Source organism: Leptopilina boulardi, unplaced genomic scaffold (genome assembly GCF_019393585.1).
Source record: "Leptopilina boulardi isolate dan_hultmark-lab unplaced genomic scaffold, ZJU_Lbou_2.1 LbouV2_102, whole genome shotgun sequence".
Lineage (NCBI taxonomy): Eukaryota > Metazoa > Arthropoda > Insecta > Hymenoptera > Figitidae > Leptopilina > Leptopilina boulardi.
The window spans coordinates 112,741-138,443 of NW_026137644.1; the positions used below are offsets into that span (position 1 = coordinate 112,741).

Genomic DNA, 25,703 nt, shown 5'->3' on the forward strand with positions numbered 1-25,703 from the left:
CTGCCGCATAGGGGATATAGAACGATCTCGAATATATTGATTATTTCTTGACCTACAAGTTTTAGAAGTGTGCCCCATTGTATCGCAAGTTTGGCATATAATTGATTCTTCTTTTGCAAATGTAACTTTTGATCTTAAAGAATTTCCTTTTCTGAGTTCTACTACCGCGTTTAATTTTCGTTCTGCTTCTAATGCTCTATTTGTTGTTTCTTTTAAAGTTACGCAATCTGGAATTCGAATTTCTATTTCTGGACGCAAACCTCGACGAAAACAAGAAACAATGTCTAATTCTAATGTTTCTATCACTGTTTTAGTTAAAGTACCGTCTTTACTTGCTAATCTATATGCGTCAAAAATTTGATCTGATAACTCTTTTACTCTATTTGCATAAGATAAAACTCTTTCACTTTCCGACATAAAAATATTTCCTAATTCGCCCTGTAATTGGTATACAGTTTTGTTTGGTGAAAATACTTTCTTTAATTGTGTCCCCATATCTAGAATAGTTTTAAAAGTGTTTCCAGATACAGCTTTCCTAGCTTCACCTGTTAATTTACTTCGAATGAGTTTAACTAAATTTTCTTCTATTTGGGGAGATTCTGGTAACATTAATTTTGCTTCATGACACCCGTCGAGAAAAGTCGTCAGTGGTATATTTTGTCCATCAAACGAAGGGACTAATTCTAGTGCATCGCGAAGAGATACTTGTTGATTATTTGGAATAGACATTTTTACTGATTTCTCTAATAATGAAATAACAGATTCTTTGTTTGGTGTAGATAAAAAATTTGGATTTAGTTCAAGAAGATTATTTTCAAAAGCATTAAATGTTTGTTCACTTCCTATTTCTGTGCTAATTCTAAGAGTATCACTGTCGTCTTCGGAATTTCTAGAATCTAATGTATAAGTTTTGATAGGGGGAGAATGAACACATTTTGGACGAGTTTCTAAATTTCCGGCCCTAGTATGACTTCGAAGACAACGATCAGGTGTTGGGTTTGGAATGGGATCACTTTTTTCAGACATATAGTTTAATAAAATGTTGCATATTATTAATTTACCACTAATATTTTGACTGCTTTCACTTTTGGATCGACTTTCACTAATAGAATTGTCACTTGTGTTAAATGTAAGTAAGAAATAGAAGGATTTTTAGATTTATTGGTTCAAGAATTTTTTCTCCTCTCTCATTTTTTTTTTGAAAAATATTTTAGAAAAAAGAATGAATTTAGTTTCTCTTTCTTGTTCACAGCGGACGATGCACCAAAAATTATATTTCCTCTGTTACGTCTCAAAAATAAGAAATAACTTTAGAAACAATATTTTATTTTTATTTATTTCCGCTTCGGTGATTCAGGGTAATCCTGTTTCATTTACAGAGCAGAAGGCTCTGAGCTAAGGGCACAGGTAAGAAAGAGAATAGAAATTAATATAATTAAGTTACAATTTTATTTAGACAAATATTTAGAGTTAAAATAGTTCGTTCTTATGTGAGAGAGAGGGAATCTCGAACCAACCAATCCAGGAAAATGAGTTCAGCATTCAACTGAAATAAGGAATGCAAGGGTTACCACAAATATACGACTAGTTTAGAAAGTTAGGAGTGAAAAGATAAAACACTTACCTTAAAATTCAGTAATAGATATGTTGCAATAAAAAGGACCACTGCTGTGTCCTTTGTTGTCACAGGAAAAGTGCTGGTACCAGCGTGAGTTTATGACGTCAGGTAGGTTGACGGGCCCAGGTATAACCGCAGGTCCGGAGTTCTATTAGGCGTGACGAATGTCCGAAATAATGAGCCTCTTCCAAATAATGGAAGAATAGATAATTGCCCAATGCAAATAGTAGTAATGATCCTCGTTTAATGTAGAGGGTTTTGATACTTGATTTTCACTTTCGTATAAGAGAATTATGCACTTGAACTAGAAGACGTCGACTGGTACCAAGAATGAGATTGATGTTATACGTATGAAGATAATTTGAGAACTGGTTGATGTTATACGTATGAAGATGATTTGAGAACTGGTCTTTCCATAAAAATGTAGTCCTTTTATATTGAATATTCATAAGAGAATATATCTATATATTTTTCACCCTTATTTTGGAAGCCGATATTGAGTCCTTCTATACTGAACATTCGTAAGAGAATAGTGCTATATATTTTTCACCCTAATTTTGGAAGCCGATGTTGAGTCCTTCTATACTGAACATTCGTAAGAGAATAGTGCTATATATTTTTCACCCTAATTTTTGGAAGCCGAAGTTGAGTCCTTCTCTCTCAGTTAAACGTTAAAGAAGAGGGTTGTACCGTTCTAATACAGAATAGAAAGAGTACCACTCTTCTAATGTGGTAATACCACAGGTGTTCGTTACATGGGGAAATTAAAAGATTTCTCGCTTTTATTTCTATGTTTTAGAAATACAGTACATGGACGTAGAAAGATACAAAACGCAAGGGTCATTTATACATAAAAGAAAGATGTTCAGTCGCGCGACAATGGGGCGGGAGTTTTCATAAGAGAAAGGCATTTAAATGCGTAACAAAAGCACGGGTGTTTGTCGCAGAGACATACAATTCGGTATTGATTAAAAGAATTCTTATAATTATGAATGTAAAAGTTACGGTGACGTGACACATTGAATAATAAGAATGACGAATAATCTTAAAGAAAACAAAAATTGAAACATTAAAATTGTTATTTATTCTATATTATTATTTTCTACTAACCATTTATTCAAATGCACAATTTCTCAAGATGTAAGATAATAAAATTTAAAATATAAAAACTTTGTTTAATCTAAACTCTATTTAGTCAAAGTATCATCTAACCTAATTTTTAATATTTATAAATGTCATATGACATAATGTGTAAAACAACAAATGTTAATTCCATATAATGTTGTTATTCTAGAATGACCACTTTCTATAAAATTAAAATGCGCAAAAGTTATTTTGATCGAAAAAATTGACTGTCGTTTATACTTTACTTTTTTTTGTATAAGCTTCCCAGCTATGCAAACTAATTCATATCGATAATAGTAGATCCAGATGTCGCTACTGAATATTTCTGCTAGAATTAGAAAGAAATATTTCTCTGAAATTAAAGTTTCCATTGGATGCTGCTCTCTGGCGATGTGTATTTTTAATAATATATATACTCGTTTGTTGAGGTTTGAAGAATTTTATTCGTCTTCGTCATGTAGTATTAATTTTGGATGGAGGCGATATTATAATTGTATAAATACATCGAATCGGTAAATAAAAACTTTCTTTGAAAATTAAGAAAATCTCTAATATTTTTCTTTACTTATTTTCTGCTTATCAAATTCTCAACTAATTGTAATTTTCAAATAAAATTTTTTTTAAGGTTATGGAGATTTTTTAAAAACATAAAGTAATGTGTGAGAAACATGATTTACGGGACAATGATTTGTCACTGCAAATAATAGTCGTTTCAAGAGAATGGTTTAAGTTCATTTATAGAAAAATTCACTGTTTTTCTCTATGTTTGCATTGGATCGTATTTGGAAGCTGTAGCGTTTTCTCGAGTACTAGCAAAGGTTTTTTTGCCTCGAATGGATGAGAAAAATGAAAACTTTTTAGATACAGTAAACTAATTGTTGAATTCAAATACTGAGAGGACATTAATAATTTGCATTAGTTGAGTAGAGGTGATGGAATTAAATAAATTATTGGAAGCAAATGGAAAAACAACACTTGTCGCTCATAAGGAATTGCTTAATTATGAAAAATTAAAACAAGAACGAAAAATGGAATGGAAAATGGAATCAGAGTCTTTCCGGAATGTATCCAATCAGTCTATCAATGCATCTACAAAATCGAGATTTTACTACAGATTTTCAATAATGAGTGACACAATTGGACGGTAAGTTGTATATTTTCGAAACAAATACATGTTTTTAAACAAATATCCATTGATAAAAATATATAATGATTAAAATGTATATTAATTAAAATATACATCAATAAAAATATATATTAGTTCTAATATACGCTAGTAAAAATATATTATTATTGAAATATATATATTAATATAAAATATTTAAAATTTTTTGAAAAAATATGTTGAATTCGTGATTCCTTTCTAAAGGAAGAAGTTTGCACCATTTCTATTCTTTAATTTGAATTTTATTTTACAAAGTTTGAATTTTTTTTTAGAAGTAGGAAAGATTTATGTAGCAACGGACACTTAAGCTTTTTGGTGAATAATTTGTGTCCATATTTTTGAAATATTGATTAAATTCTTTTATTGCATACAGAAAGCTTCTTTTAACCTTTGACATTGATTCATTTGTAAAATAAACAAACCCATTAAGTGAAAAATAAGGAAAAATATGAGTATTAAAATCTTAACCTTCAACAATTTGTCGGGAAGCCCCGGACAAACGTGAAAATATTATATTTTTTAATAATTTCAGACCTCAGATCGATTTTAAGGAACTAAAAAAGTTGTATCTTCCACCTTCACTTCCTGCATCCCCAACTCCATCACCGCCTCCTGCTTCAACTTGACCAGTATGCCGAGGACTAATAGCCACTCGAATATTGGTTTACTTTTAAAATTAAATTTCAATATTTCAAAATGTCCTGTTTGTAAAGAGCAGATTGACCAAACTGTTAGAATCTTCTATTAATGTTGTTGTTGTTTCATCTTTTTAATTTTTTTAACATTTATTAATGTTAGAATCTTTTAACTAATGTTCTAATTTACTTCTAATTGATGATGTCTTATTATTTTATTATTCCATTTATTGTAAAATAATATAATTTTCTTAAATAATCAATAAAACATTATTTAAATATTTATCTTTATTTTTTAATTCTCAAAGTTTTTTAAATTTCAAAATTAAGGAAAAACTACATTTTTCTAAAAGGATAAGAAAAATAACAATTAGCAATATTAATTTAGTTTTAAGTAATCATAAAAAATTTACTTGGAAATTTATCTTCAATTTCAAATACCTAATTAAAAATTTTAAGAGCTTTAATCATGATTTAAATTAAAGGGTCGTTTACATTTAAATCACGATTTTAATAAAAATTATCATTTTTCCTTCAAAGAATAAGAGAAATACTTTAAAGTAAAAACAACATAAAAGAATATTAAATTGAAATTAATTTATATAACTTCATTTTAAAACGATTAAATGTCAATTATTTTTAATAATCTAAACGACAAATCTTTCAAAATTCAATTATTTAAAAAAAAATTTGTTTAACATCTCCTTAAATTCAGTTATTTTTAAAATATCTCAACTTAAACTCTTTTGAAATTCAATCTTTAAGAAACTTTGAATTTACAAATTCTCTAAAATTTATGTTGCTAAAGTTCTGAACGTTTAACAGGTAACATAACATAACATAACATAACTTGGCACACAAGACAAATAAACTGATTTAATTATAAAAAAATTAAAAAATTTTAATTATTAAAAATTCTAGTAATCATTAAGTACGGATCCCTGCAATGAGGACAGAGTGTTTCTCCTCTTTCCTGGAACTCTTCGGCGCATGTGTTGCAAATAATAAAATGTCCGCAGGGAACGAAGGTCCTCGTTGCTGACATTTCCTGACAAATACAGCACATTGTCGGCTCTTCTGTGGATGGAATATATTTTAATTAGGTCATATTTTTTATTATATATTTTAATTTTATTTTTGAAAAGTTTTCGATCTAATTCAAGGGTACTTTTTCACGTGGGAAGTGAGAGAGTTAATTTAAAAACAACCAAAGTCTCACCTCTATCTGTTTGGACTGCAATCTCGGCTCTTTCAGTGGGTGGAAGCATGAGGGGAACATTTCTTTCTGGGATCAATTCCTCATTTAAATTAATTTCCATGTCTTGATTTTGAATGTTTTGAGGTGGTGCTGGTAACACTGGCAGAACAGGTGGTTCTGCTTGTTCCATTATTTGGCCCTCTTCGTTATTTTCATAATTCCTATTATTCTCATTATTTTCTTCATTTTCCACATTCGTAACCTTCTTCAATTCGAAAATATTAATTGCGTCTTCTACGCAAATTGCGAAAGCACATTTCAGTACCTCTTGGGGCGTATACGTGCCGTTATCCAAATTCTCCCAAAACCTCTTAATATTTTTTTTCGATTTTTCTATGATTTTTGTTGAATAGCAATTTCTAGAATTATTTGAATCTATGTTAGCTTTGTCTTTGAATGTTCTTGATTGAAGGTCAATGATTTTTTCTATAATTAAGCAACAAGAATACAATCAGAAATCGACTACTGGTGCTGTACTGACCACTACTGGCTCAGTACTGGTACCCAGTATTGGTGCCAGAGATGGCGTTACTTTGGGATGATAACACAGCCCCACAAAAAAAAAAAGTTTCATGTACTTTTGACCGGAATACCCTAACCCTATGTATTTTGACGCGCTGAACATAAATCCGAAGTCCGTTTTGCTCCATCACGTCAGGATTTTTTTCTAACCTCAAAAAACATGTCGGATTTTGAGAAGTAAGCGATTTTTTTAAAAATTGATGTATTAACTTCAAACTTGGTATCTGGGGGTTTTTTGTGTCGCTGATTACGAATCTGAAGTTAGATTTTCAAATTCCAAAATGGCGGATCCAATATGGTGGATGAATTTTGAAAAAAATTTAAGATTTACTTCAAACTTGGTATCTAGGGTTTTTTTGGGTCGCTGATTACGAATCTGATGTCAGATTTCCGAAATTGGATATGTCTGATTCAATATTAAGGAATTATTTTTAAAAAATTGTCAGATTATTATGAAATTTGGTATCTACAGGTTTTCTAAGTTGCTGAAAAGTAACACTAGGGATGTGCCATACGCCGATTTTTCTGAAACTTGGCAGTTTAGTAGTTTTTGGAAAACAATTTGAGACGTATGTTTTGTTTTTTCCCAAAAGCTGATTTTTCGGGGGGAACTACCCCTTGAATTTTTTTTTGGTAGGGGGACATTATTTTACAAAATTTTTTAAAAATTAATGTGCAATAGTGTATCTGGGGGTTTTTTGGGTCCCTGATTACTAATCTGATGTCAGATTTCAAAAATTCAAAATGGCATATCACCATGGACTTCTATCGGCCATATTAGATACGCCATTATCAATTTTTGAAAACTGACATCAGATTCGTAATCAGCGACCCAAAAAACCCCCAGATACACTATTGCACATTAATTTTTAAAAAATTTCGTAAAAAAATGTCCCCCTACCAAAAAAAATTCAAGGGGTAGTTCCCCCCCATAAATCAGCTTTTGGGGAAAGACAAAACATACGTGTCAAATTGTTTTTAAAAAACTACAAAACTGCCAAGTTTCAGAAAAATCGTCGTATGGCACTTCCCTAGTGTTACTTGTCAGCAACTTAGAAAACCTGTAGATACCAAATTTCATAATAATCTGACGATTTTTTAAAAATAATTCTTTAATATTGAATCAGACATGTCGAATTTCGGAAATCTGACATCAGATTCGTAATCAGCGACCCAAAAAACCCCTAGATACCAAGTTTGAAGTAAATCTTAAAATTTTTTCAAAATTCGTCCTCCATATTGGATCCGCCATTTTGGATTTTGAAAATCTAACTTCAGATTCGTAATCAGCGACACAAAAAACCCCCATATACCAAGTTTGAAGTTAATACATCAATTTTAAAAAAAATCGCCTACTTCTCAAAATCCGACATGTTTTTTGAGGTTAGAAAAAAATCCTGACGTGATAGAGCAAAACGGACTTCGGATTCGTGTTCAGCGTGTCAAAATACATAGGGTTAGGGTATTCCGGTCAAAAGTACATGACACTTTTTTTTTTTGTGGGGCTGTGTAACATTTTGTCAGTACTGATTGCCAGAGTTAATACAATACTGGCAACCAGTACTGATCCAGTAATAAATATTTGTTTTATTGCATTAAAAAGCAGTAGTATGGCTTGAAACGGTATTGCCTTCTATTTTATTCATACTTTGAAATATCCTGAATAACAATATGTCCAGTATGAAAAATTGAAATATGAGAAATAACTTTTTAAATAATAATTATTAATATTGTTTTATCAACTATTATTAGCATTAGTAAAAATGTAAATAATGATTAAAATTAGTTTCATTGAAATAAGTTTTTTTAAAAAAAAGTGTTAGTGAATGTGCAAAAATTTCAAGTCTAAGTGAAAGTAGAGAAATGTCAAGTGTAAATGTAAGTCTCAGTGTAAGTAAAGTAAAGGTCAAAAAATTTTAAGTGTAAGTGTGAAAATTATAAGTGTGAGTGCAAGTGAAAGTGAATATGTGAAAATTTCTAGTGTAAGTGAAAGTGTAGGAATATCAAGTGTAAATGTAAGTGGCAGTGTATGTAAAGGGTGAGTGAAAATGTAAGTGAAGTGTCAGTAAAAGTGTAAGAGAAAATATAAAAATTGTAAGTGGAAGTTTAAGGAAAGTGTTAAAATTATAAGTGAGAGTGCAAGTGAAAGTATATAAATTTCATGTGTAAGTGAAAGTGTGAGTGAAAATGTAAGTGAAGTGTCAGTGAAAGTGTAAAATTTGGAGTGTGAGTGTAAGTGCAAGTATAAAAATTTTAAGTAAAAGTGTAAATGAAAGAATAAAAAGTGAAAGTGTAAGGAAAGTGTTAAAATTATAAGCGTAAGTGTAATCACGCGAACGTTCCCCAGAAAGTGTAAAATTTTTTAGTAAAAGTGTAAGTGAAAATGTAAGTGAAAGGAGGTGCAAATGAAAGTATAAAAATTTTGAGTGAAAGTGTAGGTGAAAATGTAAAAATTATAAGTGTGAGTGAAAGTGTAAGTGAATGTGAAAAAATTGCAAGTGTAAGTGAAAGTATAGAGATGTCAAGTGTAAATGTAAGTGTCAGTGAAAGTAAAGGTGTAAAAATTTCAAATGTAGGTGTAAGTTAAGATGAAAGTAAAAGTTTCAAGTGCAAATGTAAGTGTAAGTGAAAATGATGGTGCGGAAATTTCAAGTGTAAATGTAGGTACGAAAGAATTCCAAACGTTTCTTGTGCGGATCATGTTCACCTTGTTTATAAATTATTATTATTTTAATCTTACTAATAAAGTTCCAAATTTCTGGTGTTTTTCCCAGCAGTACATTTAGTCTCGCTTCGTAGAGTAGGAAAGCATCCGTTAAATGGTCTGTATTTCTGTAAACTGACAGCTTTTCGACGGTGATGTTCTCTATAAGCGTTAAGGATTCTCGTAAAAACGGTTGTGCCTCTTGTTGATCTGTCATTCCGTTGATTAATTGGTGGATTTCACCACTTGGCAGTAATGGCAGCGATAGCAAATTTTTCATTAATAATTTAATTTCATTGTTAACGATTTCTTCATCTTCTACTTTTAAATGATTTGAAGATTTCTACAAATCTTTTATTTGTTGGTTTGTTTATTTATTTATTTACTTATTTATTGAAATTTATTGAAAGTATAGAAATGTCAAGTGTTAATTTCAGTGTCAGTGTAAGTAAAGGTGTAAAAATTTCAAGTGTAAATCTAAGTTAAAATGTAAGTGTAAGTGAAAATTAAAGTATAAAAATTTCAATTGTAAATGAAAGTGAAAGTGTTAGTGTAAGTGTAAAATTTTAAGTGAGAGTGTAAGTGAAAGTATAAAAATTTGAATAAAAGTGTAAGTGAAAGTGTAAGTGAAGGGTAAAAATTATAATTGTAAATGTAAATGGCAGTGTAAGTGTAAGTGTTTAAATTTCATGTGAAAGTTTAAATGAAACTGTACGTGAAAGTATAAAAATTGTAAGTGAAAGTGTAAGTGAAAATGTAAATGAAAGTATAAAAATTATGAGTGAAAGTGTAATGAGAGTGTAAAAATTGTAAGTGTGAGTGTAAGTGAAGTGTAAGTGATTGTATAATTAAAAGTCTCTTTATTTATTTTCATTCCTTTATGTACACCGAAAAAAAAATTCTTAAAAGAAGAGGAAAATTCCTCTTGCTAAAATCCTCTTGAATCAAGAATATTCCTCTAATTCTTCGAGTATTTTCCTCTTATTTTAAGAGGAATAATCTTAAATGCAGAAGAATCCTCTTAAAATAAGACGTATCCTTTTGCAGCATATACAAGAGGAAAATATGCATTGAAATAAGAGGAATCCTCTTGATCCAGGAGGATTTTTTTTCGGTCTAATAATCCATTTATTATTCTTTATCTTTTTATTCTAACCTCTTCATAGCAATAAAAACTTCCATGAACATCCGCTTCTGGAAAGACAAATTCAAGAGCAGCCTCCATGATTTGGTTGAATAGAGTAATCACTGTCTCCATCAGCATTTCGGGCATTATCTCTCTCAATTTTAAAAATACATTATTGTACGACTCCAATGTGTTGTTTGTCATCAGGACCCATATAATGGGGAGCACCTAGATACAAATATTAGGCATTTTGAAAAATAAAAGTGTCCTCTAAATTGAAAAAAGTATCAAAAATCCCAACATGTACTTACAAAGTTTTTGTCGCCATAAACAGCCATTATTGTCACCAATTGTTGGCATCCAATATTAGATGGGAAGTGCTGCTTTACTTCATTAATAAAAAAAAATTTTTAGCCATTACAGATCTAGTGAAAGCCACATCTAAAATTATTAGTGACATGTTGTCGGTAGTCATCTCGAGTTCCAGGGTGCCATCAACATATCTTCTCAGATGACTCTAGGCATTTGAATTCAAAGTATCTCTGAGATCTTCAAGAGATTCTGTTAATATAAATGATGGTGGAATATTGTTTTTTCTCGCGTTTATCAGTGAGGTTTTCAACTGAGCAAATGGCAATCGTTGACTTGCACTTTGGTGGCTAAAAAAAATACATTTAATAAAGAATTACAGGATTTTTAATAAAAATAAATAATGAAAATTAAGTAATAAATAATTAATAAATAATAAAAATAAATAAAAAATTAGTAATGTTATAAAAAATAAATAATAAAAAATAAATAACAAATAATAAAAATAAATTATCAAATGTAAGTAAATAATAATAAATAGATATTAAAAAATGAAAAATTAATAATAAATAATAAAAAAAATAACAAATAATAAAAGAAAAATAAATAAATTAAAAAGAAAACTTAATAAATGATTCATAATTAAATTAATGATATATAAATAAATAATAAAATATACATATTACAAAATGAATAATTAAAAATAAATAATAAACAATTCATAAATGATTAGTAAATAATAAAAAATGAATTATTGAAAATAACTAATAAAATATAAATAATTAATAATTAAATTAATGAATTAATAAATAATAAAAAAAGAAATAATAAAAACTTAATAAATAATTCATAATAAAATTAATTATATTTATTTATTCATATATATATATATATATATATATATATATATATATATATAAACGGGCTTACAAAACAATAAAAGTGCACTTTCGTACAAAGTACTAAGAAAAAAAATTTAGAAATAAATGGTTTGAATAATTAATAAATAATAAAATATAGATATCACAAAATGAATCATTCAAAATAAATAATAAAAAAGAATAAATAATATTTAACAAATAATAAAAGAAAAAAAAGAAAAAAAATTATACAAAATAAAAAATAAATTTATGATAAAAAATAAGTAATAAATAATAAAAAAGAAATAATGAGAAATAAATAATTAATAACAAATAATAAAAAAAATAAATAAATAATAAAGAAATAATAAGAACTTAATAAATAATTCATAATTAAATTGATAATATTTAAATAATTAATAAATAATAAAATGTAGATATCACAAAATGAATAATTAAAAATAAATAACAAATAATAAGAAAAATTACAAATAATAGAAAAAAATGATACAAAATAAATAAAAATAAGTTATAAATAATAAAAAATAGATATTAAAAAATAAGTAAAAAAATAAATAATAATATTATCTTACAAATCTGCTGTCGAGTTATAAATATCAATCAGCGGTCCAGGTTGTGTCGTCGCTGACGTCTTTAATGTCGTCTTGAAGGAGGTGTTTTCTTCATATAAAAGTGACGCATCAGTCGTGTGACTATGTTCCCTTGTCATTGCAAATGTACCATCTACATCCAATTTTCCACGTCCACCACAATTTTTTTTCTTATGAAAAATACATTTTAAGTATCTGTAACAATAATAAATTTAATATAATATACAATTATTTTTCAATTAATTTTTATTAATTAAATAATATATTTGTCAAATAAATAAACAATTGCTCAAGTCTCATTTTAAAGTAAAAAAAAACCTTTAAAAAAGAATAAAAAAAAAATTTTCCACTCCAAATCTTTAGAAAGGGAAAGAATTTGAAATTTATAAAATATACTCACATCACATTTCTGATTAAACTATATTTCATATAATGATGTCCATGGAAATTATATAGTCGAGGCATTTTGTGACGAATCAGAATTACCAAAAAGTGAAATGTAACTCGTTTTGCTACCAGAAGACTAATAAAAGTATTGAATATAAAACAATTGCCTGATGATGAGAAACAAAGAAAGATGAAAAACAGTTGAATTAATTTGTTTATCACCTGGTAACGTGTTAATTCACGGAAAGATAACACGATCACATTTTAGCATTAAAGATCAGGAACTTCATTAACAAAATCATTTGTTTTTTAATGCTAAAATTTTTTCCGTGAAATAAATTTTCCGGCAATTGACACCTTACCCACCTCTTTCACAATTCTGAGTTTATACAAGGTGTAAAAAATATGACAAATACCAAAATTTAACTCAAATGAAAAAATTATTTTAGTTAATACAAATCCTAATAAAAAAAGAGTACAAGTGTAAACACGAGAAATTTTAATCTTGCTTTTTGTTTTTTTTTAAGTTCTGTAGATTCGTAAATTTTGAGTTAAGGGGAAAAGTTTGTTAGGATAATTTGTAGAACTATGATTATTCTATCCAGAACTCTACTCTGAACTCACAAAAAGTAAATTTTTTGCAAAATTATATTTTTTGCATTTTTAAAATACTGTAGATTCTTAAATTTTGAGTTGAGGGGAAAAGTTTGTTAGGATAATTTGTAGAACTATGATTATTCTATCCAGAACTCTACTCAGAACTCACAAAAAGTAAATTTTTTGCAAAATTATATTTTTTGCATTTTTAAAATACTGTAGATTCTTAAATTTCGAGTTGAGGATGAAAGTTTGTTAGGATAATTTGTAGAACTATGATTATTCTATCCAGAACTCTACTCAGAACTCACAAAAAGTAAATTTTTTGCAAAATTATATTTTTTGCATTTTTAAAGTACTGTAGATTCTTAAATTTTGAGTTGAGGGTGAAAGTTTGTTAGGATAATTCGTAGAACTATGATTCCTCTATCTAGAACTCTGCCCAGAATTCACAAAAAATAAATTTTTTGAAAATTATATTTTTTGCATTTTTAAAATACTGTAGATTCTTAAATTTCGAGTTGAGGATGAAAGTTTGTTAGGATAATTTGTAGAACTATGATTATTCTATCCAGAACTCTACTCAGAACTCACAAAAAGTAAATTTTTTGCAAAATTATATTTTTTGCATTTTTAAAGTACTGTAGATTCTTAAATTTTGAGTTGAGGGTGAAAGTTTGTTAGGATAATTCGTAGAACTATGATTCCTCTATCTAGAACTCTGCCCAGAATTCACAAAAAATAAATTTTTTGAAAATTATATTTTTTGCATTTTTAAAGTTCTGTAGATTCGTAAATTTTGAGTTAAGGGGAAATGTTTGTTAGGATAATTTGTAGAACTATGATTCCTCTATCTAGAACTCTGCCCAGAATTCACAAAAAATAAATTTTTTGAAAATTATATTTTTTGCATTTTTAAAGTTCTGTAGATTCGTAAATTTTGAGTTAAGGGGAAATGTTTGTTAGGATAATTTGTAGAACTATGAGATTTTGCATTTTTCAGCTATATTAACTCAATGTAACTGAAAAATAATTTTTTTTTTAAATAATTAATTTTTAACAATTTTTGAAAATTTTGGAAATTTTGAATTTTTTTAAAAATTAAAAAAATTTATCAAAAAATAAAAAATAATTTTTTTTTCAAAAATAATTAATTTTTAACAATTTTTGAAAATTTTGAAAATTTTGAATTTTTTTCAATAATAAAAATTATCAAAAATCATTAGATTTTGCATTTTTCAGCTATATTAACTCAATGTAAATGAAAAATAATTTTTTTTTCAAAAATAATTATTTTTAACAATTTTTGAAAATTTTAAAAATTTTGAATTTTTTCAAAAATTAAAAAAAATTATCAAAAATCATCAGAACTTGCATTTTTCAGCTATATTAACTCAATGTAACTGAAAAATAATTTTTTTTTCAAAAATAATTAATTTTTAACAATTTTTGAAAATTTTGAATTATTTCAAAAATTTAAAAAAATTATCAAAAATCATTAGATTTTGCATTTTTCAGCTATATTAACTCAATTTAACTAAAAAATAATTTTTTTTCAAAAATAATTAATTTTTAACAATTTTTGAAAATTTTGAATTATTTCAAAAATTTAAAAAAATTATCAAAAATCATTAGATTTTGCATTTTTCAGCTATATTAACTCAATTTAACTAAAAAATAATTTTTTTTCAAAAATAATTAATTTTTAATAATTTTTAAAAATTTTAAAAATTAATTATTTTTGAAAAAAAATTATTTTTTAGTTAAATTGAGTTAATATAGCTGAAAAATGCAAAATCTAATGATTTTTGATAATTTTTTTAAATTTTTGAAATAATTCAAAATTTTCAAAAATTGTTAAAAATTAATTATTTTTGAAAAAAAATTATTTTTTAGTTAAATTGAGTTAATATAGCTGAAAAATGCAAAATCTAATGATTTTTGATAATTTTTTTAAATTTTTGAAATAATTCAAAATTTTCAAAAATTGTTAAAAATTAATTATTTTTGAAAAAAAATTATTTTTTAGTTAAATTGAGTTAATATAGCTGAAAAATGCAAAATCTAATGATTTTTGATAATTTTTTTAAATTTTTGAAATAATTCAAAATTTTCAAAAATTGTTAAAAATTAATTATTTTTGAAAAAAAAATTATTTTTCAGTTACATTGAGTTAATATAGCTGAAAAATGCAAGTTCTGATGATTTTTGATAATTTTTTTTAATTTTTGAAAAAATTCAAAATTTTTAAAATTTTCAAAAATTGTTAAAAATAATTATTTTTGAAAAAAAAATTATTTTTCATTTACATTGAGTTAATATAGCTGAAAAATGCAAAATCTAATGATTTTTGATAATTTTTATTATTGAAAAAAATTCAAAATTTTCAAAATTTTCAAAAATTGTTAAAAATTAATTATTTTTGAAAAAAAAATTATTTTTTATTTTTTGATAAATTTTTTTAATTTTTAAAAAAATTCAAAATTTCCAAAATTTTCAAAAATTGTTAAAAATTAATTATTTAAAAAAAAAATTATTTTTCAGTTACATTGAGTTAATATAGCTGAAAAATGCAAAATCTCATAGTTCTACAAATTATCCTAACAAACATTTCCCCTTAACTCAAAATTTACGAATCTACAGAACTTTAAAAATGCAAAAAATATAATTTTCAAAAAATTTATTTTTTGTGAATTCTGGGCAGAGTTCTAGATAGAGGAATCATAGTTCTACAAATTATCCTAACAAACATTTCCCCTTAACTCAAAATTTACGAATCTACAGAACTTTAAAAATGCAAAAAATATAATTTTCAAAAAATTTATTTTTTGTGAATTCTGGGCAGAGTTCTAGATAGAGGAATCATAGTTCTACGAATTATCCTAACAAACTTTCACCCTCAACTCAAAATTTAAGAATCTACAGTACTTTAAAAATGCAAAAAATATAATTTTGCAAAAAATTTACTTTTTGTGAGTTCTGAGTAGAGTTCTGGATAGAATAATCATAGTTCTACAAATTATCCTAACAAACTTTCATCCTCAACTCGAAATTTAAGAATCTACAGTATTTTAAAAATGCAAAAAATATAATTTTCAAAAAATTTATTTTTTGTGAATTCTGGGCAGAGTTCTAGATAGAGGAATCATAGTTCTACGAATTATCCTAACAAACTTTCACCCTCAACTCAAAATTTAAGAATCTACAGTACTTTAAAAATGCAAAAAATATAATTTTGCAAAAAATTTACTTTTTGTGAGTTCTGAGTAGAGTTCTGGATAGAATAATCATAGTTCTACAAATTATCCTAACAAACTTTCATCCTCAACTCGAAATTTAAGAATCTACAGTATTTTAAAAATGCAAAAAATATAATTTTGCAAAAAATTTACTTTTTGTGAGTTCTGAGTAGAGTTCTGGATAGAATAATCATAGTTCTACAAATTATCCTAACAAACTTTTCCCCTCAACTCAAAATTTAAGAATCTACAGTATTTTAAAAATGCAAAAAATATAATTTTGCAAAAAATTTACTTTTTGTGAGTTCAGAGTAGAGTTCTGGATAGAATAATCATAGTTCTACAAATTATCCTAACAAACTTTTCCCCTTAACTCAAAATTTACGAATCTACAGAACTTAAAAAAAAACAAAAAGCAAGATTAAAATTTCTCGTGTTTACACTTGTACTCTTTTTTTATTAGGATTTGTATTAACTAAAATAATTTTTTCATTTGAGTTAAATTTTGGTATTTGTCATATTTTTTACACCTTGTATAAACTCAGAATTGTGAAAGAGGTGGGTAAGGTGTCAATTGCCGGAAAATTTATTTCACGGAAAAAATTTTAGCATTAAAAAACAAATGATTTTGTTAATGAAGTTCCTGATCTTTAATGCTAAAATGTGATCGTGTTATCTTTCCGTGAATTAACACGTTACCAGGTGATAAACAAATTAATTCAACTGTTTTTCATCTTTCTTTGTTTCTCATCATCAGGCAATTGTTTTATATTCAATACTTTTATTAGTCTTCTGGTAGCAAAACGAGTTACATTTCACTTTTTGGTAATTCTGATTCGTCACAAAATGCCTCGACTATATAATTTCCATGGACATCATTATATGAAATATAGTTTAATCAGAAATGTGATGTGAGTATATTTTATAAATTTCAAATTCTTTCCCTTTCTAAAGATTTGGAGTGGAAAATTTTTTTTTTATTCTTTTTTAAAGGTTTTTTTTTACTTTAAAATGAGACTTGAGCAATTGTTTATTTATTTGACAAATATATTATTTAATTAATAAAAATTAATTGAAAAATAATTGTATATTATATTAAATTTATTATTGTTACAGATACTTAAAATGTATTTTTCATAAGAAAAAAAATTGTGGTGGACGTGGAAAATTGGATGTAGATGGTACATTTGCAATGACAAGGGAACATAGTCACACGACTGATGCGTCACTTTTATATGAAGAAAACACCTCCTTCAAGACGACATTAAAGACGTCAGCGACGACACAACCTGGACCGCTGATTGATATTTATAACTCGACAGCAGATTTGTAAGATAATATTATTATTTATTTTTTTACTTATTTTTTAATATCTATTTTTTATTATTTATAACTTATTTTTATTTATTTTGTATCATTTTTTTCTATTATTTGTAATTTTTCTTATTATTTGTTATTTATTTTTAATTATTCATTTTGTGATATCTACATTTTATTATTTATTAATTATTTAAATATTATCAATTTAATTATGAATTATTTATTAAGTTCTTATTATTTCTTTATTATTTATTTATTTTTTTTATTATTTGTTATTAATTATTTATTTCTCATTATTTCTTTTTTATTATTTATTACTTATTTTTTATCATAAATTTATTTTTTATTTTGTATAATTTTTTTTCTTTTTTTTCTTTTATTATTTGTTAAATATTATTTATTCTTTTTTATTATTTATTTTGAATGATTCATTTTGTGATATCTATATTTTATTATTTATTAATTATTCAAACCATTTATTTCTAAATTTTTTTTCTTAGTACTTTGTACGAAAGTGCACTTTTATTGTTTTGTAAGCCCGTTTATATATATATATATATATATATATATATATATATATATATATATATATATATATATGAATAAATAAATATAATTAATTTTATTATGAATTATTTATTAAGTTTTTATTATTTCTTTTTTTATTATTTATTAATTCATTAATTTAATTATTAATTATTTATATTTTATTAGTTATTTTCAATAATTCATTTTTTATTATTTACTAATCATTTATGAATTGTTTATTATTTATTTTTAATTATTCATTTTGTAATATGTATATTTTATTATTTATTTATATATCATTAATTTAATTATGAATCATTTATTAAGTTTTCTTTTTAATTTATTTATTTTTCTTTTATTATTTGATTTTGAATGTTTTGAGGTGGTGCTGGTAACACTGGCAGAACAGGTGGTTCTGCTTGTTCCATTATTTGGCCCTCTTCGTTATTTTCATAATTCCTATTATTCTCATTATTTTCTTCATTTTCCACATTCGTAACCTTCTTCAATTCGAAAATATTAATTGCGTCTTCTACGCAAATTGCGAAAGCACATTTCAGTACCTCTTGGGGCGTATACGTGCCGTTATCCAAATTCTCCCAAAACCTCTTAATATTTTTTTTCGATTTTTCTATGATTTTTGTTGAATAGCAATTTCTAGAATTATTTGAATCTATGTTAGCTTTGTCTTTGAATGTTCTTGATTGAAGGTCAATGATTTTTTCTATAATTAAGCAACAAGAATACAATCAGAAATCGACTACTGGTGCTGTACTGACCACTACTGGCTCAGTACTGGTACCCAGTATTGGTGCCAGAGATGGCGTTACTTTGGGATGATAACACAGCCCCACAAAAAAAAAAAGTTTCATGTACTTTTGACCGGAATACCCTAACCCTATGTATTTTGACGCGCTGAACATAAATCCGAAGTCCGTTTTGCTCCATCACGTCAGGATTTTTTTCTAACCTCAAAAAACATGTCGGATTTTGAGAAGTAAGCGATTTTTTTAAAAATTGATGTATTAACTTCAAACTTGGTATCTGGGGGTTTTTTGTGTCGCTGATTACGAATCTGAAGTTAGATTTTCAAATTCCAAAATGGCGGATCCAATATGGTGGATGAATTTTGAAAAAAATTTAAGATTTACTTCAAACTTGGTATCTAGGGTTTTTTTGGGTCGCTGATTACGAATCTGATGTCAGATTTCCGAAATTGGATATGTCTGATTCAATATTAAGGAATTATTTTTAAAAAATTGTCAGATTATTATGAAATTTGGTATCTACAGGTTTTCTAAGTTGCTGAAAAGTAACACTAGGGATGTGCCATACGCCGATTTTTCTGAAACTTGGCAGTTTAGTAGTTTTTGGAAAACAATTTGAGACGTATGTTTTGTTTTTTCCCAAAAGCTGATTTTTCGGGGGGAACTACCCCTTGAATTTTTTTTTGGTAGGGGGACATTATTTTACAAAATTTTTTAAAAATTAATGTGCAATAGTGTATCTGGGGGTTTTTTGGGTCCCTGATTACTAATCTGATGTCAGATTTCAAAAATTCAAAATGGCATATCACCATGGACTTCTATCGGCCATATTAGATACGCCATTATCAATTTTTGAAAACTGACATCAGATTCGTAATCAGCGACCCAAAAAACCCCCAGATACACTATTGCACATTAATTTTTAAAAAATTTCGTAAAAAAATGTCCCCCTACCAAAAAAAATTCAAGGGGTAGTTCCCCCCCATAAATCAGCTTTTGGGGAAAGACAAAACATACGTGTCAAATTGTTTTTAAAAAACTACAAAACTGCCAAGTTTCAGAAAAATCGTCGTATGGCACTTCCCTAGTGTTACTTGTCAGCAACTTAGAAAACCTGTAGATACCAAATTTCATAATAATCTGACGATTTTTTAAAAATAATTCTTTAATATTGAATCAGACATGTCGAATTTCGGAAATCTGACATCAGATTCGTAATCAGCGACCCAAAAAACCCCTAGATACCAAGTTTGAAGTAAATCTTAAAATTTTTTCAAAATTCGTCCTCCATATTGGATCCGCCATTTTGGATTTTGAAAATCTAACTTCAGATTCGTAATCAGCGACACAAAAAACCCCCATATACCAAGTTTGAAGTTAATACATCAATTTTAAAAAAAATCGCCTACTTCTCAAAATCCGACATGTTTTTTGAGGTTAGAAAAAAATCCTGACGTGATAGAGCAAAACGGACTTCGGATTCGTGTTCAGCGTGTCAAAATACATAGGGTTAGGGTATTCCGGTCAAAAGTACATGACACTTTTTTTTTTTGTGGGGCTGTGTAACATTTTGTCAGTACTGATTGCCAGAGTTAATACAATACTGGCAACCAGTACTGATCCAGTAATAAATATTTGTTTTATTGCATTAAAAAGCAGTAGTATGGCTTGAAACGGTATTGCCTTCTATTTTATTCATACTTTGAAATATCCTGAATAACAATATGTCCAGTATGAAAAATTGAAATATGAGAAATAACTTTTTAAATAATAATTATTAATATTGTTTTATCAACTATTATTAGCATTAGTAAAAATGTAAATAATGATTAAAATTAGTTTCATTGAAATAAGTTTTTTTAAAAAAAAGTGTTAGTGAATGTGCAAAAATTTCAAGTCTAAGTGAAAGTAGAGAAATGTCAAGTGTAAATGTAAGTCTCAGTGTAAGTAAAGTAAAGGTCAAAAAATTTTAAGTGTAAGTGTGAAAATTATAAGTGTGAGTGCAAGTGAAAGTGAATATGTGAAAATTTCTAGTGTAAGTGAAAGTGTAGGAATATCAAGTGTAAATGTAAGTGGCAGTGTATGTAAAGGGTGAGTGAAAATGTAAGTGAAGTGTCAGTAAAAGTGTAAGAGAAAATATAAAAATTGTAAGTGGAAGTTTAAGGAAAGTGTTAAAATTATAAGTGAGAGTGCAAGTGAAAGTATATAAATTTCATGTGTAAGTGAAAGTGTGAGTGAAAATGTAAGTGAAGTGTCAGTGAAAGTGTAAAATTTGGAGTGTGAGTGTAAGTGCAAGTATAAAAATTTTAAGTAAAAGTGTAAATGAAAGAATAAAAAGTGAAAGTGTAAGGAAAGTGTTAAAATTATAAGCGTAAGTGTAATCACGCGAACGTTCCCCAGAAAGTGTAAAATTTTTTAGTAAAAGTGTAAGTGAAAATGTAAGTGAAAGGAGGTGCAAATGAAAGTATAAAAATTTTGAGTGAAAGTGTAGGTGAAAATGTAAAAATTATAAGTGTGAGTGAAAGTGTAAGTGAATGTGAAAAAATTGCAAGTGTAAGTGAAAGTATAGAGATGTCAAGTGTAAATGTAAGTGTCAGTGAAAGTAAAGGTGTAAAAATTTCAAATGTAGGTGTAAGTTAAGATGAAAGTAAAAGTTTCAAGTGCAAATGTAAGTGTAAGTGAAAATGATGGTGCGGAAATTTCAAGTGTAAATGTAGGTACGAAAGAATTCCAAACGTTTCTTGTGCGGATCATGTTCACCTTGTTTATAAATTATTATTATTTTAATCTTACTAATAAAGTTCCAAATTTCTGGTGTTTTTCCCAGCAGTACATTTAGTCTCGCTTCGTAGAGTAGGAAAGCATCCGTTAAATGGTCTGTATTTCTGTAAACTGACAGCTTTTCGACGGTGATGTTCTCTATAAGCGTTAAGGATTCTCGTAAAAACGGTTGTGCCTCTTGTTGATCTGTCATTCCGTTGATTAATTGGTGGATTTCACCACTTGGCAGTAATGGCAGCGATAGCAAATTTTTCATTAATAATTTAATTTCATTGTTAACGATTTCTTCATCTTCTACTTTTAAATGATTTGAAGATTTCTACAAATCTTTTATTTGTTGGTTTGTTTATTTATTTATTTACTTATTTATTGAAATTTATTGAAAGTATAGAAATGTCAAGTGTTAATTTCAGTGTCAGTGTAAGTAAAGGTGTAAAAATTTCAAGTGTAAATCTAAGTTAAAATGTAAGTGTAAGTGAAAATTAAAGTATAAAAATTTCAATTGTAAATGAAAGTGAAAGTGTTAGTGTAAGTGTAAAATTTTAAGTGAGAGTGTAAGTGAAAGTATAAAAATTTGAATAAAAGTGTAAGTGAAAGTGTAAGTGAAGGGTAAAAATTATAATTGTAAATGTAAATGGCAGTGTAAGTGTAAGTGTTTAAATTTCATGTGAAAGTTTAAATGAAACTGTACGTGAAAGTATAAAAATTGTAAGTGAAAGTGTAAGTGAAAATGTAAATGAAAGTATAAAAATTATGAGTGAAAGTGTAATGAGAGTGTAAAAATTGTAAGTGTGAGTGTAAGTGAAGTGTAAGTGATTGTATAATTAAAAGTCTCTTTATTTATTTTCATTCCTTTATGTACACCGAAAAAAAAATTCTTAAAAGAAGAGGAAAATTCCTCTTGCTAAAATCCTCTTGAATCAAGAATATTCCTCTAATTCTTCGAGTATTTTCCTCTTATTTTAAGAGGAATAATCTTAAATGCAGAAGAATCCTCTTAAAATAAGACGTATCCTTTTGCAGCATATACAAGAGGAAAATATGCATTGAAATAAGAGGAATCCTCTTGATCCAGGAGGATTTTTTTTCGGTCTAATAATCCATTTATTATTCTTTATCTTTTTATTCTAACCTCTTCATAGCAATAAAAACTTCCATGAACATCCGCTTCTGGAAAGACAAATTCAAGAGCAGCCTCCATGATTTGGTTGAATAGAGTAATCACTGTCTCCATCAGCATTTCGGGCATTATCTCTCTCAATTTTAAAAATACATTATTGTACGACTCCAATGTGTTGTTTGTCATCAGGACCCATATAATGGGGAGCACCTAGATACAAATATTAGGCATTTTGAAAAATAAAAGTGTCCTCTAAATTGAAAAAAGTATCAAAAATCCCAACATGTACTTACAAAGTTTTTGTCGCCATAAACAGCCATTATTGTCACCAATTGTTGGCATCCAATATTAGATGGGAAGTGCTGCTTTACTTCATTAATAAAAAAAAATTTTTAGCCATTACAGATCTAGTGAAAGCCACATCTAAAATTATTAGTGACATGTTGTCGGTAGTCATCTCGAGTTCCAGGGTGCCATCAACATATCTTCTCAGATGACTCTAGGCATTTGAATTCAAAGTATCTCTGAGATCTTCAAGAGATTCTGTTAATATAAATGATGGTGGAATATTGTTTTTTCTCGCGTTTATCAGTGAGGTTTTCAACTGAGCAAATGGCAATCGTTGACTTGCACTTTGGTGGCTAAAAAAAATACATTTAATAAAGAATTACAGGATTTTTAATAAAAATAAATAATGAAAATTAAGTAATAAATAATTAATAAATAATAAAAATAAATAAAAAATTAGTAATGTTATAAAAAATAAATAATAAAAAATAAATAACAAATAATAAAAATAAATTATCAAATGTAAGTAAATAATAATAAATAGATATTAAAAAATGAAAAATTAATAATAAATAATAAAAAAAATAACAAATAATAAAAGAAAAATAAATAAATTAAAAAGAAAACTTAATAAATGATTCATAATTAAATTAATGATATATAAATAAATAATAAAATATACATATTACAAAATGAATAATTAAAAATAAATAATAAACAATTCATAAATGATTAGTAAATAATAAAAAATGAATTATTGAAAATAACTAATAAAATATAAATAATTAATAATTAAATTAATGAATTAATAAATAATAAAAAAAGAAATAATAAAAACTTAATAAATAATTCATAATAAAATTAATTATATTTATTTATTCATATATATATATATATATATATATATATATATATATATAAACGGGCTTACAAAACAATAAAAGTGCACTTTCGTACAAAGTACTAAGAAAAAAAATTTAGAAATAAATGGTTTGAATAATTAATAAATAATAAAATATAGATATCACAAAATGAATCATTCAAAATAAATAATAAAAAAGAATAAATAATATTTAACAAATAATAAAAGAAAAAAAAGAAAAAAAATTATACAAAATAAAAAATAAATTTATGATAAAAAATAAGTAATAAATAATAAAAAAGAAATAATGAGAAATAAATAATTAATAACAAATAATAAAAAAAATAAATAAATAATAAAGAAATAATAAGAACTTAATAAATAATTCATAATTAAATTGATAATATTTAAATAATTAATAAATAATAAAATGTAGATATCACAAAATGAATAATTAAAAATAAATAACAAATAATAAGAAAAATTACAAATAATAGAAAAAAATGATACAAAATAAATAAAAATAAGTTATAAATAATAAAAAATAGATATTAAAAAATAAGTAAAAAAATAAATAATAATATTATCTTACAAATCTGCTGTCGAGTTATAAATATCAATCAGCGGTCCAGGTTGTGTCGTCGCTGACGTCTTTAATGTCGTCTTGAAGGAGGTGTTTTCTTCATATAAAAGTGACGCATCAGTCGTGTGACTATGTTCCCTTGTCATTGCAAATGTACCATCTACATCCAATTTTCCACGTCCACCACAATTTTTTTTCTTATGAAAAATACATTTTAAGTATCTGTAACAATAATAAATTTAATATAATATACAATTATTTTTCAATTAATTTTTATTAATTAAATAATATATTTGTCAAATAAATAAACAATTGCTCAAGTCTCATTTTAAAGTAAAAAAAAACCTTTAAAAAAGAATAAAAAAAAAATTTTCCACTCCAAATCTTTAGAAAGGGAAAGAATTTGAAATTTATAAAATATACTCACATCACATTTCTGATTAAACTATATTTCATATAATGATGTCCATGGAAATTATATAGTCGAGGCATTTTGTGACGAATCAGAATTACCAAAAAGTGAAATGTAACTCGTTTTGCTACCAGAAGACTAATAAAAGTATTGAATATAAAACAATTGCCTGATGATGAGAAACAAAGAAAGATGAAAAACAGTTGAATTAATTTGTTTATCACCTGGTAACGTGTTAATTCACGGAAAGATAACACGATCACATTTTAGCATTAAAGATCAGGAACTTCATTAACAAAATCATTTGTTTTTTAATGCTAAAATTTTTTCCGTGAAATAAATTTTCCGGCAATTGACACCTTACCCACCTCTTTCACAATTCTGAGTTTATACAAGGTGTAAAAAATATGACAAATACCAAAATTTAACTCAAATGAAAAAATTATTTTAGTTAATACAAATCCTAATAAAAAAAGAGTACAAGTGTAAACACGAGAAATTTTAATCTTGCTTTTTGTTTTTTTTTAAGTTCTGTAGATTCGTAAATTTTGAGTTAAGGGGAAAAGTTTGTTAGGATAATTTGTAGAACTATGATTATTCTATCCAGAACTCTACTCTGAACTCACAAAAAGTAAATTTTTTGCAAAATTATATTTTTTGCATTTTTAAAATACTGTAGATTCTTAAATTTTGAGTTGAGGGGAAAAGTTTGTTAGGATAATTTGTAGAACTATGATTATTCTATCCAGAACTCTACTCAGAACTCACAAAAAGTAAATTTTTTGCAAAATTATATTTTTTGCATTTTTAAAATACTGTAGATTCTTAAATTTCGAGTTGAGGATGAAAGTTTGTTAGGATAATTTGTAGAACTATGATTATTCTA

The 25,703-nt window shown here is 26.2% G+C and overlaps 3 protein-coding genes across 3 annotated transcripts; all 3 read right to left on the reverse strand.

The window, feature by feature from the left end:
* Window positions 1–5,336: 5,336 nt before the first annotated feature.
* On the reverse strand, window positions 5,337–10,300 carry LOC127291662 (uncharacterized). Its single transcript, XM_051320868.1, has 4 exons — window positions 10,184–10,300; window positions 9,064–9,370; window positions 5,763–6,227; window positions 5,337–5,620 (listed from the first exon to the last, which is right to left on the reverse strand). The coding sequence occupies exons 1-4, from the start codon at window positions 10,298–10,300 to the stop codon at window positions 5,445–5,447; spliced, it is 1,065 nt and encodes a 354-aa protein (XP_051176825.1). The 3' UTR covers window positions 5,337–5,444.
* Window positions 10,137–12,676, reverse strand: LOC127291605 (uncharacterized). Its single transcript, XM_051320809.1, has 4 exons — window positions 12,334–12,676; window positions 11,916–12,128; window positions 10,465–10,812; window positions 10,137–10,381 (listed from the first exon to the last, which is right to left on the reverse strand). The coding sequence occupies exons 1-3, from the start codon at window positions 12,396–12,398 to the stop codon at window positions 10,671–10,673; spliced, it is 420 nt and encodes a 139-aa protein (XP_051176766.1). The 5' UTR covers window positions 12,399–12,676; the 3' UTR covers window positions 10,137–10,381; window positions 10,465–10,670.
* Window positions 12,677–22,626: 9,950 nt separating this feature from the next.
* On the reverse strand, window positions 22,627–25,175 carry LOC127291596 (uncharacterized). The gene is made up of 4 exons (XM_051320798.1): window positions 24,833–25,175; window positions 24,415–24,627; window positions 22,966–23,313; window positions 22,627–22,882 (listed from the first exon to the last, which is right to left on the reverse strand). The coding sequence occupies exons 1-3, from the start codon at window positions 24,895–24,897 to the stop codon at window positions 23,172–23,174; spliced, it is 420 nt and encodes a 139-aa protein (XP_051176755.1). The 5' UTR covers window positions 24,898–25,175; the 3' UTR covers window positions 22,627–22,882; window positions 22,966–23,171.
* Window positions 25,176–25,703: the final 528 nt, after the last annotated feature.

Coding starts and splice junctions, on each gene's coding strand:
- LOC127291662 (XM_051320868.1), bottom strand. CDS start 10,300: ATGCCCGAAATGCTGATGGAGACAGTGATTACTCTATTCAACCAAATC. Junction 9,371..10,183: donor GTTTTTATTGCTATGAAGAG/GTTAGAATAAAA, acceptor AAAGATTTGTAG/AAATCTTCAAATCATTTAAA. Junction 5,621..5,762: donor TGCAGTCCAAACAGATAGAG/GTGAGACTTTGG, acceptor TTCCATCCACAG/AAGAGCCGACAATGTGCTGT.
- LOC127291605 (XM_051320809.1), bottom strand. CDS start 12,398: ATGCCTCGACTATATAATTTCCATGGACATCATTATATGAAATATAGT. Junction 12,129..12,333: donor AGTTTAATCAGAAATGTGAT/GTGAGTATATTT, acceptor TTATTGTTACAG/ATACTTAAAATGTATTTTTC. Junction 10,813..11,915: donor TATAACTCGACAGCAGATTT/GTAAGATAATAT, acceptor TATTTTTTTTAG/CCACCAAAGTGCAAGTCAAC.
- LOC127291596 (XM_051320798.1), bottom strand. CDS start 24,897: ATGCCTCGACTATATAATTTCCATGGACATCATTATATGAAATATAGT. Junction 24,628..24,832: donor AGTTTAATCAGAAATGTGAT/GTGAGTATATTT, acceptor TTATTGTTACAG/ATACTTAAAATGTATTTTTC. Junction 23,314..24,414: donor TATAACTCGACAGCAGATTT/GTAAGATAATAT, acceptor TATTTTTTTTAG/CCACCAAAGTGCAAGTCAAC.